Raw genomic sequence first — 18282 nt, 5'->3', positions numbered from 1 at the left:
ACGCTGGATTTACCAGTTGTGTAAATCGCGTTTCAGGCGATGCTATGCCTCACTGATGTAGAGGACCTCACTAATGAAAGCAGTCATCGTAGTAAGCGAGTTTCCTCTAGGTCAGCGGTAATCCCAGACACAAAACCGGTCAGACGCTGCATCAAGAAATGATGAGACGCTGATCACAGTCTTACCCATGATGGAGCATTCTCATACGAGTTACTGCAGACTCTGAACGTAGGTGGCGGTCGATTTGACCATGGAGGCAGAAAACAAAGGGTTGAGTACGTTGAGTGGCTGAAAAGCCGAGACACGTGACGTCATTCTCATTGGCTCGTTGAGTGGGAGGAGACAACGGACGCGTGCACGGTTCAGCTCATTTCCACCTCCATCTCCTCATTCTTCCTCACTTTTGTCTTTCTTTTTCTCTTTCATTCTTGAATAATAACTCGCTAAGCGGGTCTTTTAGTAATCGGCGTCATGCCAGCGCCAAGCGAGGCCTCTACGCGCCGCAGCGTCAGAACATCCACCACCGGCAACGCGTCCAAGCTATCCCGCTCCTTCTCCAACGCCAGCAACGTCAGCGGCGCAACCACCGTCAAGATGTCCTCTTCAAACTCATCCTCTAACCACAAATCGACGTCGAGCGTGGCCACGAGTGTGACTGTCACTGGCAGCAATAATGGCAACCCCAATGGCCATATCAGACGCCAGTCCGCCATCCCGTCCTTCTCATCGTCCCGCCGGGTGTCCGCTCCGCTCCTCTCCCTCCAAGCGAGCGAGCGCGAGCTGGCATCGCCCATATCACCCTCAGTCAGCGCGGCACGAAGGCTTTCGGTCCAGAACGTTGGTGGTTCAACTTCCGTGGCGAGCACCCGGCGGATGGCCCGCACCTCATCGACGATCGGCAGCGGGGCACCGCCGGCATTCCCCAGGATGGTGTCTTCGCCTCCCGAGGAACACGTTGCTCAGCGTAATCTTGGCGTGGATGCTGGTAGGCAGCCAAGTAGCTACGCTGCTAGCGTGGCAGGAACACCACGCCGTCCGCGCGTGGTGAGCGAGAGTGTCGCGACACCCTCACGATCCTCGGCTCGCGTCTTTGTCCCGCCGGTGAACGATGCAAGCTCAACGTTTGTTTCGCCGACGATCAAGCTCAGCTCACCGAGCCCTGCTGGGAAGCGCGGGAGCCTGCTGGCGCACACAGAGAGCAGCACATCCGTTTCCTCACTCGACGTCGCTACGCCATCTGCGTCCCCCACGAAGCGGGCCGCTCAGCAGAACGGCGGTACACCGGCCAAAAACAAGACTACCCCTTCCAAGGCACCCGCATCCATAACACCGTCCCGATCCGCTTCCAAGAACACGCCGACGAAACTCTCCCCTTCCGCCTCGCGTTCCCTCTCCGGTTCTCTCGGCGAACGGGCGCAGCGCAGCCGGGTTCAAGGATCTGGTGCGTCCTCCGTCAGCCGGGGATACCGCGAGCCTGTGGCGTTGCTCGGTGATTCGGATGCAGCAAACGGGGCGATGGGCAGCGTCAACGACGATGGTATGACGGATGCGAGTAGGGTATGGGAAGGGTGGGACGATGGCGACGACGATGGGCTCGAGATGGTTACTGAGGATGGGGAGGGGGACGAGGAGGTGCGTTTTCTTTATTCATTTCGGTACTTTGCTTCCCGCATTACGTCTTCGTCTATACCGCGTGGACCGTCTCCGTCTCCGCCTCTCTTTCCCCTACGTTCTATATCCCAAAAAATACTTCCTGCCTTCCTCGCCCTTTTCCTTCTTTCTACCTTTCGCTGACAACACCACTCCCAACCACCCCCGCAGATCGACGCCGCCCTCGACAACCTCCGCACACTCCACGTCTCCAAGCTCACCGCCTACAAGCGCCTTCTCGAGCGCGCACAAGCCAGCACGGCAGCCCAGGCGTACGCGCTGCAGGCCGAAGTCGCCCTTCTCCGCCGCCAGGTCTCCTCCTCTAACACCAAACCGGGTGCGCTGACTATCACCGCGTCGAATTCGGATATGACGCTCGACCCCGGGATGTGTGTTTGCGGAAGGCGTAAGAGGGGTGGATACTGGGCCGGGAGCAGGTTTGCGGTGTACGGGAGCGATGAGGAGGATGACGGCGAGGATGGCGAGGAGGGAGGTGTGGATTTGGGTAAGGCGCTGAAGGGGGACGGCAAGGGCAACTTTAATGATCGGGAGGTGAGAAGGGCCGTGAGGGGGTTGAAGAGGGAGGCGAGGAGTCGGCTGTGAGTCTCGTTCTGTCATGATTTCTGCTCTGTCATTGACTCATGGTTCGTGGGGCTCGTCTGACTGCACTGCAAATCCACCTAGAATGGGCATCATCCTCGACTGTAAGCTCGCATCCTTATTCTCCTTTCCCTTCCTGATCACCCTGCTAACATCCGACCCCGCACCGCATGCAGCCCTGCTCCCCGGAGACATCCGCCTGCAGATCCTGCTCCTCGAAAAGTACGCCAAGTCGACGTTCGACGTGCTCGGCGCGCTCGCGCCCGACCTCGCGCTGCGCGTGCTCCGGCACCTCACGGTGCGTGAGGTGCTCCGCGCGTCACTGGTGAGCAGGCGGTGGTACGAGGCCGTGCACCATCCGCTGCTGTGGCGCTTCCACTGTCTGCGCCTGACGAAGAACGATCCGGTGCCGGTGAGGGCGCCTGCGAGCCCGGATGGGTGGTGAGTTGCTCTTTTACTGGCTAGGTTGATGAGTATGAGGGAAGGGAGGGCTGACTGAGAGGGCATTTGTGTATAGGTATCCGCTGTATAGGTCGCTGCACCACCGTGAGGCCAATTTCCGGAATGGGCTGCCGCAGAGCATACGGTTCCTCAGTGGGCACACGGGGTTCTGCACGACGTTGCTTCTCCGAGGTCGGTCCATTTCGCTTGCATAATCGGGGGTGTGGGCGCTGGACTAACTGGAGTGACTCGTGTGTGCGCGGGCAGGCAAGCGGCTGATCAGTGGTTCGTACGACGAGACGATCCGGTTCTGGGACATCGAGACGGGCGAGATGAAGAAGTGTCTGCAGGTCAAGAAGCCCGTGAGCTGTGTCGACTTTTTGGCGGAGGAAGGTGCGTTCTTCTCTTCTCGCTATATCATGTCAACGCACTCTACTCAACAACGGTTATCGACGTCAGAGGTGTTCGTCGTAGGCTTCCACGACGTCGGGTAAGCCCTCCCCAGCAGCTGCTCCTCAGTCGCCTGCTCACACGTAGCCATGCAGACGCGTCCACCTCTACTCCTCCGTGACCTTCACCCCGCTGCAGCAGCTCGCGGGGCACCTGAACGGCATCCGCGCCGTCGCGCTCAGCTCGAGGAACCTCGTCTCGGCTGGCGCGGACAAGGCGCTCGTGTGCTGGGACTGGCGCGCGGGCACGAAGATCGTGAGGTTTGGGCAGCAGACGACGATCAATATCGGCGTGCAGATTATTGCTGCGCCCGAGGGCGACGATCCACGCACGGGTGAGGGGGAGAGGGTGGTGGGGGTTACGATTGATGGGATTGTTAGGGTTTTCTCGATCAGTGTGTTTTTCGTTTTTCCTATTCGCGAAGGGGTTTCAGTGGGAGAGGGCTGATGAGGGCTTTTGCAGAGAGAAGAGAGATGGTGTCGCAGTTTAAGCTGTCGGAGCTGGGTGGGAACGACCCGGTGTTGAACGCGAGGCTGTACAATGTTGGTGCGGCGCCGAATAATATGCTGCAGTGGTTCGCTGCCAAGGGCACGCAGATGACTGTACGCTGTATTTCGTTCCGTTTGGGTTGAACCGCACGCTTACAAACGATTCACATAGTGCGCCACCAAATCCGTCATTCTGCACCTCCAGTGGACAGAGGCGACCGCCACTCGCGACGAGGAGCAGAAACTCGCTGCCGAATCTGTCGACAGCCCCGTCGGCGGACGTCAGTCCGCGCTCTCCCCCGTGCTCTCGCGGAGCACGACCGACCCGCGGATGCGCACCGTCTCCGCCCTGGGCCGTTCCACCTCATCCGTCGTCACGCCCAACCGGCGGGCCTCGGGGCTCGGCGTGTCGACGTCCTCGGTCTCTGGGAGCAGGAGTTCCACGGGCGGGAAGCGCTTCAGCCTTGGCGCGCCCGGGACGCCGCTCACGCCTGGGACACCGATCTCGCCGACGATGAGCACGGGTCCGGGCGGGGCGAGGCCGTTCACGCCGATGTCGGCGGGCGGGCGGGCGAGTAGTATGGGCGGGGGCGATGGGGGGTTCCAGATCCGGTTTGGGAGGGCGGCGGTGCTCACGGCGCCGCCGAAGCTCGTGGCGGTTGTGGAGACACCGGATGTGGCGGTGGGCGCGGTGGACGCGAGGAAGCGGCGGGTTGTTACGGCTACGAGGTTCAGTTCGAGGGCGGGAGCGGATCGCAGGGTGAGTGATTTGCCGTTTAGCTTTGTTGACTTTGCGCGTTTTAGCGGAGGTGCTGACAACGGGGTATGGTGTAGATTCTCATCTCGGAGCATATCGAGAAAGAGACGCCTCTGCCGAGCGCGTTGGGCGTCTCCGCGGAGGACGACGACGAGCGCGACGAGTGGGACGATCTCGAAGAGCGTACGAGTGCGAGCAAGCGCTCGAGCTCGGTGCTCACGGGCACCACCGCCGCGCACAGTGTGGCCTCGATCTCGGCAGCGGGTGACGTCGACATCGACACGGACGTTGTCTCCCTCGGCGGCGCATGGGGCAATCTCGCGACGCCGCCGTACCCGCCCGGCCCGCTTCGTGGGCTGCTCGGTGGCCTGCCGAACAAGTTTGGCGGGATGGCGACGCCCGAGAAGAACCCGATGTCGATGCAGATGAGCCATGAGGAGGTTGTGGTTGGGTGTGCGGATGGCACCATTTAGTGAGTTTCGGTTTGAACGTTCTGCGTCGGTTGGGCGATTTCTGACCTACGTTCGTGATGTGCAGTGTGATGAACTTTGTCGGGAATGAGTATGTGAAGGAGCGGATTGGTATCCCAGAGGAAGAGGAGGATGTGAGGTTTGGGATGGAGGAAGAAGGTGAGGGCGAGGGCGATGTTCTCTCGTCAGACTGAGGATCTGATGGAAGGTGCGTACATACTTGCCTCCCGCCGCCAACACCTTGGTTTATCCTCTATCACTGATTACTGGACTGTATATTCCAGTCTGATTCACCAAGGCACATACTGAACATAATAGACTAAAACTACCCGCACTCTCTTTATTACCCTCAAGTTTCTCCTCTTTTAGCATTATTCGCTTCTTGGATTTACCCGCCTTCTAATCTGGATTTGTCTGATACCATCATGTTCATGGCGTTTTGCATAATGGATGTTCGGTTTATGACTACTCGGATGCTCTCCCCTTCAGCTCCAACCCAAGGATCCTCGTCGTCTTCATGAGCCACGCAGAGCCTTCGCACTCCTGGACCGATAGGGACCCACGCACATTTCATTTCCCCCAGTAATTTCGCCGCGTTTTCCCATCAGCATATCGCTCTAACACCGGGCGACAACATCGGGCATACCGCCTGTCACTGACCCCCAAAGTTTGCCGTGACAATGAGTGTATCTCCCGAACAGATCTCCATAAAGGCAAGTCAAGCGCTTGACGGGCTTCTTTTCCTCCTTCTCTCCCTCCATCATCCCCTCGCGTTTTCCTCGTCTTTGTCCCGTTTTTCTTATCGACATACGTTGTAGAGCGCATTGCAAACTTAGCGCGCGGGGTAAACTATGGCCATGCAGGATACCGACTCGGAGCTGCTCGCGAAGCTGGGGTACAAGCAGGAGTTTCGGCGCGTGTTTAGCCCGCTCGAGGTGCGTGACTGAATCCTTTCTCCGGCCAGTTGCATGAATGTCGCTGCGTCCGGTGCTGACCCACGTCATCGTCTTTGTTTCCAGACATTTGGCGTTGCATTCAGCGTCATCGGCCTCGTCCCCTCGCTAGCGTGAGTCTTGCATACTGTCTCTCAGTCCTTCAGAACGTCAGCTTGGAGATGTGCTGATGGGCGTTTCGCGTCGCGACCGGTCCAGCTCGGTCCTGTTCTACGCGCTCCCGAACGGCGGACCGACTGCGCTCGTGTGGGGCGTAAGCGAGCGCTTCTCATCAGCGCATCTCCTGTGCACGCATGCTGATGTATGGAATGGCAGTGGTTCATGGCGTATCCGTTCATGATGTGTATCGGGCTTGCGCTCGCTGAGCTCGCGTCTGCGAATCCGACCTCGGGAGGGGTGCGTGGTTCTCGTCCATAGCCATGTAAATGCTGTGCGGGCGAGTTGATAGTTGATGGTTAGCTTTACTATTGGACGCACACGCTTGCTCCGCCGAAGTGGCGGAACTTGTTATCGTGGATCGTTGGGTGTACGTATCTTGTTTGTCTCATCCGCTGCCGTGAATCTTAATGAGCATGTTCTAGATACAAATACTATCGGATTCGCGACTGCGCTTGGTAAGCTTGGAGACACGCAGTGATTTCGCAGGCGCTCATCTACCTCAATGCCGCCAGCGTCCATCGACTGGGCGTGCGCAGTTCAGATTGGCGCGGCGGCAAGCATAGCCAACGACCTGACGTGGGCGCCGACGATGCCTCAGACGTTGTACGCACGCTATCGCTCCCTGCGACCACCTGAACACGTCGCTTAGCCCTTTGTTTGCTGCAGTGGCATCTACGTCGCTATCATCGTGGCGCACGGCATCGTCTGCAGTCTGACGCCAGAGCTGATGGCGCGCCTGCAGAACCTCTACATCGCACTTAACGTTCTGTGAGTCTTTTTGCTTCCCGTATCCCGTTTGCACATGCGAGCCAAGGTTGCTTGGTCTATACCATCTGACTCGTTCTCTGGCAGATTGTGCTTGATCGTGATTATCGTCCTCCCAGCGGTCACACCGGGCGAGCTGAAGAATACCCCCGAATATGTGTTCGGCACGTTCGACAACGGTAAGTGTTTCGCCTCCGCGACACATTCCTTCTCTCGTCCGCCACTCGCCTTCGCCTGATTATGTTTCTGTACTTTTCTTGTCTTGAGTGAGCGGCTGGCCAGACGGATTCGCGTTCATCATCAGCCTCTTGACGCCCCTCTGGACGGTGTGCGGGTACGACTCGAGCGTGCATATGAGCGAGGAGGCGCTCAATGCGGCTACGGCTGTTCCCTGGGCGATTGTGAGCTTTCTTTACTTTATACTAAATACAGACTCGAGCTGCCCTGACTTCGTTGACGTCGACTTTAGGTTGGATCTATCACGGTTTCGTGCGTTCTCGGATGGGGTAAGCCTCTACTTCGACACGATTTATCAGCTCGCAGAGAGGCTGACGAAGTCGAATGCTGCTCTGCAAACAGGTGTCGTCATTTCCCTTGCATTCTGCATGGGCACAGACCTCGCCGGTATCATCTCGGGACCGCTCGGCTCACCCATGGCGCAGATCTTTTACGGCGCCTTCGGTCCCAAGGGCGCACTTGCACTGTGGATCGTCGTCATCATCGTGCAGTACGGCCCTTCTCTGACTTCTGACTTCCACTTCCTTCCCCCGCTAACTCCACACCCATAAACCTACAGACTCATGATCGGCTCCTCCCTCCTTCTCGTCGCCTCCCGCCAGTCCTTCGCCTTCGCGCGGGACGGCGCGCTCCCGTTCTCCCGGCTCCTCTATTACATCTCTCCCAGGACAAAAGCGCCCGTGTGCACCGTCTGGCTCGTCGTCGGCTTCGCGTTCCTCCTGGGTTTGTTGTCGTTCGGCGGCGCCGACGCGATCAACGCCGTCTTCTCGCTCGCGGTCGCGAGCATGTACGTCACGTACATCGTGCCCATCGCGTGCAGACTCGCGTGCGCTGACAGCGGACGGTGGCGGCCCGGCGTGTTCTGGCTCGGCTCATTCGTACGTCTCTCAGCGCTTCTCTTTATGCCTCCAAGTGCTTGCGCTCACGCGATAAACATCACGAATCACTCGCAGGGCAAGCCGATCGCGAGTGTCGCGCTCGCGTGGATGGCGCTCATGATCGTCGTGTTCTTCTTCCCGACGAGCCCGGGCCCGGATGTGCAGGGCATGAATTACACGGTGCTCGTGCTCGGCGGGATGATGGTCCCCGTGCTCGCGTGGTACTTCTTCCCCGTGTATGGCGGCGTGCACTGGTTCCAGGGGCCCGTCGCGAATGTGCATGCGCATGCCAGCGACGACGGGTGCGAAGCAGGGAGTGTGGTCGCCGCGAGTGCCAGTGAGAAGGGAAGCGAGAGCAGGTCTATGGATGTGAGGCTGTCTAATAATGTGGGGAGGTCTGATGGGATGGAGTTCGCATAGACCCTAAAGGTACTTGTTCAGAGGCGCCAATCACCATCATCCATCCCCTAGACAGAAAATAAATCACTTTTCTTGCCGTGTGATACACATTACTGACGTGTCTTGTGATGACAGAAAATAAAAATAAAATTGTTTGCTTACGCAAGGCATAAAGGTGTCAGCGGACTGAACTGTCTTTATTCTGCAATTTCCCCCTACTTGTTACTGTATAGTGCCTACAGTACTAGCTGCCGGTTATATTGAGGGTAAAAAAGACGCTAGCGAAGGCTAACACGAGGCCAAGGTATATATAAGTGTCACGTCGCGATGGATGGTGATCGTGTGCCCTATCCATGCATAATATCATTGGTGTACCCGTTTTACATGTGTCGCTGCGCCCATTTAATAATACCCTAACAACTGATCTGAGCACGTTATCGTATGATTTGAATCTACAATGAAAAAGCATCATCGACTTATATCCCACTCGTAAAGATTTCAACCTTGTATGGCAGGCTGCAGCGTTCGAACCTCCAAACCTTCTAGCCAGACTAGCCAGATACGGGAAAATGGTTGGGTTATTCGAGTTTCTCAGTACAGGCCGCCTTTTCACTGTTGAGTTAGTCCCACGATAGTATAAAACTGTATCCAGCTCCGAGTCAGCCCAAATGGAAAGCGGAAAAGAGCGAAAGTGAAGATCCTCGATCGAACCTTTTTCAGAAAGCCGCCGCGCTCTTCTCTCCCAGCCCCGATATCCACCAATGAACACATGGATATAATTAGCCGACGAATCAGTATTTATTTTAATGCGCCGGTCCAGGCCGGTTCTCGGTCATCTCCGCGCAAGACGAGAGAGGAAGAAAAACAAGAGCGCCGTCCGTTCCTCCGCCGGCGGGTATCAGAAATTCAGAGCCCAGACTGAATAGCTCCAGGCACGTCCCAGAGAGAGCGAGGCCCATTTCCCCCTGTAGGCTAAACAAACTTGGCAGGATTGGAAAAATAAGTGGACTTGGACGGTGAAAACCGACAGAAGAAAGATATGAGGGCGGGTGGAGCGGAGGACGCGTGGCTGGTTGTACAGGCACAGGGCGGTGAGTGGTTCGGTGAAGTTGCCGATGAGGGTGGAGAGCGTGAGAAAGGCTTGCCATCTCGCAGAACGGGGACAGACAGGCAGACTGTCAGCCGGATGTATCTGTGGAGCTGAGGGGGTGAGCTCATTTCTCCACCCACCCGCTCTGTCCTCTAACCCGCCTCTAGACCTGCCCAGACATCAGTCACGCCCGTTTGCCATTTACCAATTCTCCAGTTTGGTTTTCTTCCTCTCATATCTCCATCTCCACCTTTCTTTCACCCCTGACACTAGGTTGCGCGTACATCAAGAGCAGCTCGATGCTCATGAGACGAACGTCCACGCCGCATACCCACAACAACTTTGACACGCACAATTTCACGAACACGACCTCCCAGATCGGTGTCACTCAACACTCGGTCAAGGCCAAAGAAGTACGCGTGGTATAACCAAGAGCGATCGTGTCGATGAATCGTGAGGGTCCGCCCCCTTCCTCTCGCATCTTTGCATAATGTACCCCTGGTTTTGACCCATCCGTTACCGTCCACCAGGTATACATGTTCCCGTGTCCCATCCGCCTTCGTCTTTCGTCCTCCGTCAACCCCCACAACGTCGCCGCAATCTAAATCACGCAAACGCCTCCCATTCCCAATCACACAATCCCCGCCATCCACACCACCAACCCTCGCCAGCCCAGCTGGCACGTCCGCCCCTATCCCATGCGACCGCCTCCGCTCCAAACACGTACAGCACAGGCACGAACACCAGCTCCCCAAACACCACCCTCGGAAACGGCCCAAACACTCGCTCTAGCGATGGGCACGACGATGCAACCGATAGCGACCAGCCACCATTAGCGCCCCTGCCTTCATCCGCGCCCCCAGCCACAGGCACGACGCGGAGGCGCCGAAGCACGCTGCGCACGCCTGCAACGTCCTCCGTGTGCAGCTCCACCCCTCCGTCACCGCCTTCAAGCACGTCTATCGCGGGCACGCCGATGTCGTCGACCAAAGCGGTCGATGCCGATAGCGACGTGAACATGAGCGGATCGAATGTGGACGCGGGCACTGGGCCGAGCACGAATGGAGGAGGAGGAGGCGGAGGCGTGGCGGGATCCAAAACAGCGACAGCGACAGCAACGGGAGGTGGAGGCGGAGGGGTAGCGGGACCGGCGTCCGCACCAGCTCCAGGAACAACAGCGACGGCGGCGATGGACCTGCAAGACTTCCTCGCGCTCATCGCGGCAAGCTCCGCCGCGCCGTTCGCGTTCGATACGATGGTCGCTCTTCCATCGGGCCTCTTCGCCGCCGGCGAGCACCTCTATTCGCGCACGAACCGCATCCGCGATCTGATCGCGGAGGCGAGCGAGTATCACTGGAAGTGAGCCCCTCTTTCGTTTATGTCGTCTTTGCATCTTCTTCTCCTCCACGAAAACACCATATCATCTCCCCGCCCCTGAAATTTATGAGAACGAACGCGACTGACTAGCCGCCCACAGCCAGAAGAAGACGAAGAAAGGCGGGAAAAGCACCGTCGTCACCTACTTCTGTGCCCAGCTCGAAGGCGAACAGTCCAAGTCCCGCGCCGCGACCTCCGCCGCCGCACGGAACACCTCCCCGTCCACCAACGCCAACGCCAACTCCAACTCTGCCACCGTTAACTCCTCCTCAGCTAACGGGAACGGGAACGGAAACCCCACAAACTCCCCAACCGTCCCGTCGCACGACCAACCGAACCAGGCAGGGACAGGCGCAGAGCCAACAGACCGCCGCTCGCGCGCGCGGCTCGTGCGCTACCGCTGCGGCGGCTGGCTGCGCATCACCGTGCTCGACGGGGACGACGCGCTCGTGCGCGTGCGGCTCACACATGCGCAGGCGCACCCGCGGTTCCCGTCGACGTTCCGGCGGCCGGGCGGGTCGAGTGCGTCTTCATCTGCCACCGCAGCTGCGCTGGGTTCTGCTTCGGGATCGGGGTCCGGGTCCGGGTCGAATTCGAGCGGTTCGATGGGCGCTTCTGCGTGTCTCTGGCCCGAGGCAGGCGGGATGATGAACGGGACGAACGGTGTAAACGGGTGCGCGGCGGGGGGGATGGTGAACGGGAGCGAAGGTGTAGGTGTAGGTGTAGGTGTAGGTGTAGGCGGAGGTGGGGGAGGCGCGCAGGTCAAGCCGCTGTTCACGACGGCACCCATGATGAGGCGGCGCACGACGTCGGCGGTCCCGGCGATGCCAGACAGCGCACAGGCGCTGCAGGCCGTGCTCGACGATCCGTCCGCGCTGGACGCACCATCCGATCTTCTTGTCGTCAACGGCATGGGCCCCCCGCCGCCGCCGCCGCTCCCCCAGCGCGTACATTCTCACCCACTCCCACACCCGCAGGGGTTGCTGCAGCCACATCCGCCGCATATGCCGGTGTCCGTGCCGATGGCCATACCTGACGTCGCCAATGCGGCGGCTTCTGTTCCTAATTCTGGTTCTGGTTCTGGTTCTGGCTCTGGTTCTGCGTCGTCGTCTCCTGTGATCGGGATGACCATGGGCAGCCTCGCGCACCACCACCCCTCGGCGCAGCAGCACCATGCGCAGCAGCAGCATCTGTCCCAGCTCCACCAGCACCCGCACCCGCATCCGCATCCGCATCCGCATCCGCATCCGCATCCGCATCCGCATCCGCATGTGCATGCACAGCAGCAGCACCATCAGCACCATCAACAGCACCAGCATTATCAGCACCAGCACCAGCATCAGCCCATGTCACACCCGCACCCACACCAGCAGCAGCAGCCCCATCCGCAACACCAGCATCTCTTCGCACCCGACCGCCTCGCGCGCGCCGCGACCAGCTTCGACGCGCTGCTCGCGGCCGCGTCGGGAAATTCAGGGCCCGTGCCGGCGATGCTCGCGCCGAGCCTGTCGAACGCGTTCGAGGCGGTCGAGCAGGCCGCGGGCGCGCTTGCAGGTGCTGGGGTGGGCGTGGGCGTCAACGGGAATGGGAACGGGAATGGGAACGGGAAGCGGCCGCGGTTTGAGTGATGGCCCGACGACGGAAGAGGAGGAGAACGTGGTGATTCGAGGAGAGGCGGTTTCAGGGCTGTGGAAGAGGAGGAGGGGGAGAGAGGGGAGAGGGAGGGGATGAGCGCTCGAAGAAGATTCACGAAGACACCGGACGACACGTACACGACACCACCCACCCACCCACTCACATCCATTCTTGCTCGCTCTCATTATCACTTTTTTGACTCTCAGCATCGCAACAACCAACTTGATACCCCCATACACGCAACGGGTAGCTCCCTTATTCTGTTTCTTTCTTTCCTGATCTTGAAGAACTCGCTTTCGATTTTATTCGACGCCCGGAGCCGGCGCTGCTCCTGGTCATAGACACTAATTCTGGCTAATGTACGGTGAGCAGGGGGAAGGCGGGAGAGAGCGAGAGAAGGACAAAGAATGAAAGAAGAAGGAGACACATACACGCACCGTCTCATCCATATTTACTTAACGCATCGACTTTTGTGTAGCGCCTAGCAAATTTTCGGCTCCCAGCTCATCATCATATTCATTTATTAGCCTCTTCCATTCGATCTTCAGCCCTCTGAGGTGGTCTCATCCTGACACGAACAGATGAATCCTGCTGTATACATAACACACGCTGACGTAGTAGAGTAGTTTTGCTTACTTACAATTTTCTTTTTTGGGTTTGTTTCGTTCGTTCGATGGCGATTGAAGACGGGTAACTAGACAGTCGCCGGAACTGCGTACACGCGCACGGCAGAGCTGGGTTTCTTGAACTCGCTGAAACAGTGCGTATAGAGGCAGGATCGTCGGTAGAAAGGGCGGCTGAAGGTAGAGGGAAGGCGAGGAATGAAGATTGCCCGGCGGAGGTGAAGCGGTATCTGCCACTGAGAGGGTGAGGAGCACCGCAGAGCAAAGTGTCGAGGGCGATGCCGTTGTTCATCGGCGAGCCCAGACTCCCGGGTAGTCGTCGAGTGTAGTATGCATCTAGAACACATGAGAGGGCGGGAGGGTAGATTATGTCCGCATACATCCGGCTTGGATAAAGGGTGGAACAGATCTAGTACAAGGGGTTCGATCGTGTGTGGAAGGTAGCCGAGGGTTGCATTGAAGGCGCATCGGCAGGGGCGAGACGACGTGGTACCACACAACTCGAAGTGAGGAGACCGGATGGAGAGTGCATGGATCGGCAGCGGCGGTACTGGCGGTAATTGACCTGAAAATCGCTGGTTAGGTTGTGCCACTAGCCAGTACGGTAAACCACACGTCGCCGAGCGTGAACCTAGAGCAAATAAAGGAGGTGGAACAAATCATCGGGAGTTGGGTGAGACAGAGGGACGGCTGGGGCCAGGTGGCAGGTTCTGAGACGATGAGGCGCGATGTGTCGCAGTACTGGCAGCAAGCCGGGTGGGAGAATGACCGGATTCTCGCGTTCACTTCTATGTTCTAGCTAGGAGTTCGCTGTGCGGGACCGCATAGTAGACTCACGTCGTCTGAATCTGTGGTGGAAAGAGACACAGTCGAAGGCGAAGGGCGTCCGAGAACATAGCAAGATGGGAGTCTGCGACTGGGATGTGAGGCGCCCGGATTTGGGGGTGCATCACACGGCGACGGATCGGCTGAAAATCATTTGTAGTAGGGCGATGGGAGATGACGGCGTAAAGCGAGTGCGTCATCGAGTGTAGCAGGTAGAATGGAGGTGGGGCAGGATAAATGGAGAGTTAGTCCAACGGAGTAGCTGTGAGGTGGAGAATTCGTGAATAGTGGGACGAGCGAGCAGGGCGGAGGGAAAGGGAGGATCGATCCTCAACAAACCCAAACGCACTAGTGTGCCCGGCTGCAAGGGAAAGTGACCCGAGTATTTGTAATGACCTCATGCAGGCGAACCAACACACTCCGGAATTATGACGTAGGTGTTCTGGCTTTTCTATTGACACCAGATACCAGACTCCGACTCAGCCGTCTCTCTCGGAGCCTGACTGGTCCTTACACCGTCGCGCAAGGTGGTCGAGAGTCGAGATAGCCTCGAGAGACGCGTACGGCGCGATGTGCGTCGCTGAACTCTAACAGAATTGCCCTCCGGAACGCGTCAGCCAATCGGAATCCACCCATTATTGCGTTTCCCGTCGATCACAGCGAAATGACAGCAACGATCGTCACCAATGACGTCGCGCACCCCTCTTCTCCCCCGCACTGCGTAGTAGCTCCTCGCCGCCCCATGCACACCACATTCAAAACCGTGTCAGTCAAGCGAACTAACAAGGCATTCCGTATACCTGTTGGCGCTAGTGAACAAGCCAATCTATAAAGCACCCAAGCACAGAGGATGTACGCCCGACCACCACCCACTTTCTCGACTTTCGCCCGCTCAGCACTCGTCGGCAGCCAACCAGTTCCACTTCGCCAATCCGCACTCAAAAATACCAAAACCGCGTGCCTGTTTCAAACAAGCTACCCGAGAAAGATGTCCTCAGCAGGCAAGCCGATGCCTCCGTTCACCGACGCAGTCGTCGATGACCATCAGGAGGTACGTCTTGCCAAAGGCTGCGTACGTTATCCACGCAAGTGCAGACTGAATATATGCTTGCAGATGATCGAATATTACGAGGCTTACGAGGCCGCCAAGAAGGAGGGCGACGCCGCCAGACAGGGTCGCATCGTCCGTTTGTTGACATGGGAGGTCGCACGACACGCGTTCGCAGAGGAGACCGTGATGTACCCGCTCATGGAGAAGCGACTAGCTGACGGGAAGAAGCTCGTCGAAGAAGACCTCAAGGCTCACTTGGTGGGTTATTCTCTTCTTTTCCTCTCCCCCTTCGACGCCTACCGCCTTCCTCCCTGTTCATCCTCTCTCGTCCATCTACCTAATCTTGCTAACACGCCCCCGTGCCATCACACAGGAAGTCAAATCGATGCTCTCCCAAATCGAGAATGAGACGCCCGGCACAGACGCGTATGATGCTACCGTGCAAAAGGTCTGGCAACACCTCAAGCCACACAACGACAGCGAGGAGAAGAACGACCTGCCCCAGCTCGAGGCGACCTTCGCGGACGAGGCCGAAGGTCGGGAGTACGCGATGTCGTTTTCGCGCATCAAAACGATTGCACCTACGAGGTAAGCCCTCTCAATTATCCTCGCACAAGACGGAGCGGGAAGGCTGATGTTGTGTTGGACAGGGGCCATCCCGAGTTGCCCAACCGGCCACCGTTCGAGACGGTTGCGGGTTTAGTAACCGCACCTGTTGACAAGATCAAGGACCTGTTCGCGTATTTCCCCACAGAAGAGGATTTGAAAACATGAGCAGAGCGCCTTGCGAATCATGTTAACTGGAAATGATACCTTAGCTCTTGAGTAACGTCCTGTAATGAATGTATCAATACCATGCATACTCCGGCACATAACTCTAACCATAATGAAGAAGGACACGTCCTTCATATTCGTTGCGCATCACGTTGGGCACGTCGACGTGAATTCACGATGACTCAAACACTGTCCACACTCAAGTTATGCGGAAGATTTAGTGTCAATCTTTCCGAGCTCGAGTCGAGTACCTTAATTTAGGCGGTCCGACATTTGTGTTTCCTTCGGTGTTCTACCCGTCGACAAGATTGCATGTGCGGAAGAGAAAATCTACAACGAGATGACCATTCATGCTGAAAGGAAGAAAGTAGATTGATTCGGGAAAAGTGTACAGAAAAGATCCAGCGTGTCCCGGAACGGGGGGGGGGGGGGCATGAAAAATAAAATAAAAGCTGACCCTGATATGCAGTGTTATGGGACATACACCGTCTCCCTGACCTTGACGGGGTCGTGCAAAGTGGTCTAGAAATTCTAAAGGGTGGGTTACATGACGAGGATATATAGAACACCTTAGTTCAGTGTCGCGCGTTCGCACTGGAACGTTACAACTCCCGTTCGGTTCCATCGAAAGATATCTCCGTCGCACGTCACATAAAAACGTTTCGAACTCAAGGTCGTGTTCTGACAGTACACGCACTCGAGGCCAATATGGGCTAACACCAAACTTAAGTTCACGTTGAAATAGTGTTCGTTCGCAAGTTTCTTCGAGTGTGTGTGGCACACCATTGGAACGCGTTCAGCTCTAGCGGACTTTATCCCTTTCATGCTCCGACGCGGGTTTGAGTTTTCCCTCACTGCAGACAAACTGCGATTTTTCTGTTACAAAAAGTGATTGAAGAAGGCGGACAGATGAAAGCCTTTTTCACCCATCTTTTGCTGTGCGAAAAGTTACTGAAAAGTTAAATTTTTGCCTCGGAGTTTGCATTTCTGTGCGGAGATTAGATAGAAACACGTCCAAATCGGGAAGTTAGAGTCCAAATTCGGTAACCCGTCCATTTTACCAGCGCAAAATTGATGCAAATGTTGGCTAAAAGAATACCTTTTCCTGTGCAGAAGGGGGTTCCAAAACTCGGAGGAAAAGGCTTTCATCTCGCCGCCTCTTTCTCTCGGTTTCATCCCGGATAAAATCGCCGTTTGTCTGCAGTGCCTGCATGTAGTGCACCTCGATTACACGACCACTTGACACAGCGTGCGCTGTAGAGAACTTGAAGAAAAAATAGGCGAATGTATCGCTTACCTTTGAATGAGGTATGGTTGTATTCTGTCAAATCCTGCACAGAACCCGCGTAACAATGCCATTCCGAGGTTTACTTTACGGCTGCATGTGACAGGGCAGCGAGCGCGATTTGCGGATGGCATCTCTATACACCTGGCGCTCAGGCGTAGCCCCTATCGCATAAACCGGGGGTCGTGTTGAATCTGTGGCGGACCATCATCCAATGAAACGCTGTCCGTGACATGCACCAACTCGGAGGACGTCACTGATGATGCTGCATCGCGCGTCTCGTTGTGTAACACATCGCAGGCCCATGACGCACAAGACCATTAACGTACAGGAGAGCTTGAACCCGCGGTCGAACAATTCATTCTGGAGGAGTCTTCGGAGCCGCACATAAACTCGAGATATAAACGCGAGCATCGATTTGCCCATTAGCTGATGTTCTCTCGTCCACAGCCCTGTTTTTCGTCTTTTGGCCGCTCTATACTCGTCGGTCATCGCGCCGCCCCACTTCGACACCCCGCGGCCAACTCCACCAAGCTTGCGTCCCTATTTCGAGCTAGAGAGATGTCTACGGAAACTAAGGCGCTGCCCCCGCTTACTGACGCTATCGTCGATGATCACCGGGAGGTGTGCTCCTTTCTCTGGGCATTCACCATGGAAGATTTTTAATATTTGACATTTGTAGATGTTCGAATACTACAAAGCCTACGAGGCCGCCAAGAAGGCGGGCGACGCCGCGAGACAGGGGCGCATCATTCGCCTGTTGACCTGGGAGGTCGTGCGCCACGCGTTCGCGGAGGAAACGGTCGTGTATCCGCTCATGGAGCAGCGCATTCCGGATGGGAAGAAGCTCGCTGATGAGGATCGGAGGCAGCATCTGGTGCGTCACTTCAGGTTCCTCACCAGTCTTTCGGCTTGGCCCGCTCATGACTGCATACCACACATTTGGCATTGGGGAATTCTCAGGCGGTGAAAAAGCTGCTCGCCCAGCTAGAGAAGGAAACGCCTGGTACCGAGGCGTACGATTCGGCTGTGCAGAAGGCATGGCAGCACCTCCAGCCGCACAACGACAGTGAAGAGAAGAACGATCTGCCTCAACTCGAGGCGGCTCTCGCGAACGAGGAAGAGAGCAGGTCACACGCGAAGTCGTTTGGTCGGATTAAGGTCATCGCGCCTACCCGGTAAGTCGCGCACCCATACGCTGAGGGTGACGGAGGTTTACTCTATATCTTCTGCGATAGGGGCCATCCTGGAGCGCCCGACAGGCCACCGCTCGAGACGATTGCGGGCATGCTTACCGCGCCTCTTGACAAGATTCAGGATCTTTTTGCGCAGTTTCCGAAGGAAGAGGATTTGAGGACGTGAGGGTATGAACGTT

General features: G+C 57.0%; 6 protein-coding genes across 6 annotated transcripts; 5 read left to right on the top strand and 1 right to left on the bottom strand.

Moving 5' to 3' along the window:
• Window positions 1–1539: 1539 nt before the first annotated feature.
• CONPUDRAFT_65952 (uncharacterized protein) lies at window positions 1540–5050 on the top strand (the record flags this gene model as incomplete). Its single annotated transcript, XM_007775930.1, has 13 exons — window positions 1540–1632; window positions 1822–2249; window positions 2335–2354; window positions 2427–2691; window positions 2768–2883; window positions 2959–3084; window positions 3151–3181; window positions 3237–3535; window positions 3604–3743; window positions 3802–4172; window positions 4209–4389; window positions 4464–4858; window positions 4924–5050. 13 exons carry the CDS (start codon window positions 1540–1542, stop codon window positions 5048–5050), a joined length of 2592 nt encoding a protein of 863 aa, XP_007774120.1.
• Window positions 5051–5713: 663 nt separating this feature from the next.
• Window positions 5714–8268, top strand: CONPUDRAFT_65954 (APC amino acid permease; the record flags this gene model as incomplete). The annotated part of the gene is made up of 14 exons (XM_007775931.1): window positions 5714–5791; window positions 5876–5922; window positions 6008–6062; window positions 6125–6205; window positions 6269–6335; window positions 6391–6423; window positions 6481–6571; window positions 6635–6736; window positions 6821–6912; window positions 7001–7134; window positions 7203–7239; window positions 7313–7460; window positions 7530–7848; window positions 7924–8268. The coding sequence occupies 14 exons, from the start codon at window positions 5714–5716 to the stop codon at window positions 8266–8268; spliced, it is 1629 nt and encodes a 542-aa protein (XP_007774121.1).
• Window positions 8269–10136: 1868 nt separating this feature from the next.
• CONPUDRAFT_85321 (uncharacterized protein) lies at window positions 10137–11906 on the top strand (the record flags this gene model as incomplete). Its single annotated transcript, XM_007776050.1, has 2 exons — window positions 10137–10696; window positions 10815–11906. Coding segments are annotated over exons 1-2 (1189 nt in total), but the record flags the coding sequence as incomplete, so codon positions are not given.
• Window positions 11907–12071: 165 nt separating this feature from the next.
• On the bottom strand, window positions 12072–12937 carry CONPUDRAFT_85319 (uncharacterized protein). Its single transcript, XM_007776049.1, has 2 exons — window positions 12783–12937; window positions 12072–12704 (listed from the first exon to the last, which is right to left on the bottom strand). The coding sequence occupies exon 2, from the start codon at window positions 12532–12534 to the stop codon at window positions 12187–12189; it is 348 nt and encodes a 115-aa protein (XP_007774239.1). The 5' UTR covers window positions 12535–12704; window positions 12783–12937; the 3' UTR covers window positions 12072–12186.
• A 1869-nt stretch (window positions 12938–14806) lies between these two features.
• CONPUDRAFT_93325 (HHE domain-containing protein) lies at window positions 14807–15622 on the top strand (the record flags this gene model as incomplete). Its single annotated transcript, XM_007776048.1, has 4 exons — window positions 14807–14848; window positions 14912–15106; window positions 15222–15436; window positions 15499–15622. 4 exons carry the CDS (start codon window positions 14807–14809, stop codon window positions 15620–15622), a joined length of 576 nt encoding a protein of 191 aa, XP_007774238.1.
• A 1846-nt stretch (window positions 15623–17468) lies between these two features.
• On the top strand, window positions 17469–18269 carry CONPUDRAFT_65797 (uncharacterized protein; the record flags this gene model as incomplete). Its single annotated transcript, XM_007775914.1, has 4 exons — window positions 17469–17531; window positions 17590–17784; window positions 17871–18085; window positions 18146–18269. 4 exons carry the CDS (start codon window positions 17469–17471, stop codon window positions 18267–18269), a joined length of 597 nt encoding a protein of 198 aa, XP_007774104.1.
• Between the last annotated feature and the right edge of the window lie 13 nt (window positions 18270–18282).

This window comes from Coniophora puteana, assembly GCF_000271625.1.
Source record: "Coniophora puteana RWD-64-598 SS2 unplaced genomic scaffold CONPUscaffold_16, whole genome shotgun sequence".
Taxonomy (NCBI): Eukaryota; Fungi; Basidiomycota; class Agaricomycetes; order Boletales; family Coniophoraceae; genus Coniophora; species Coniophora puteana.
This window is presented reverse-complemented; position numbering and strand designations above follow the sequence as displayed.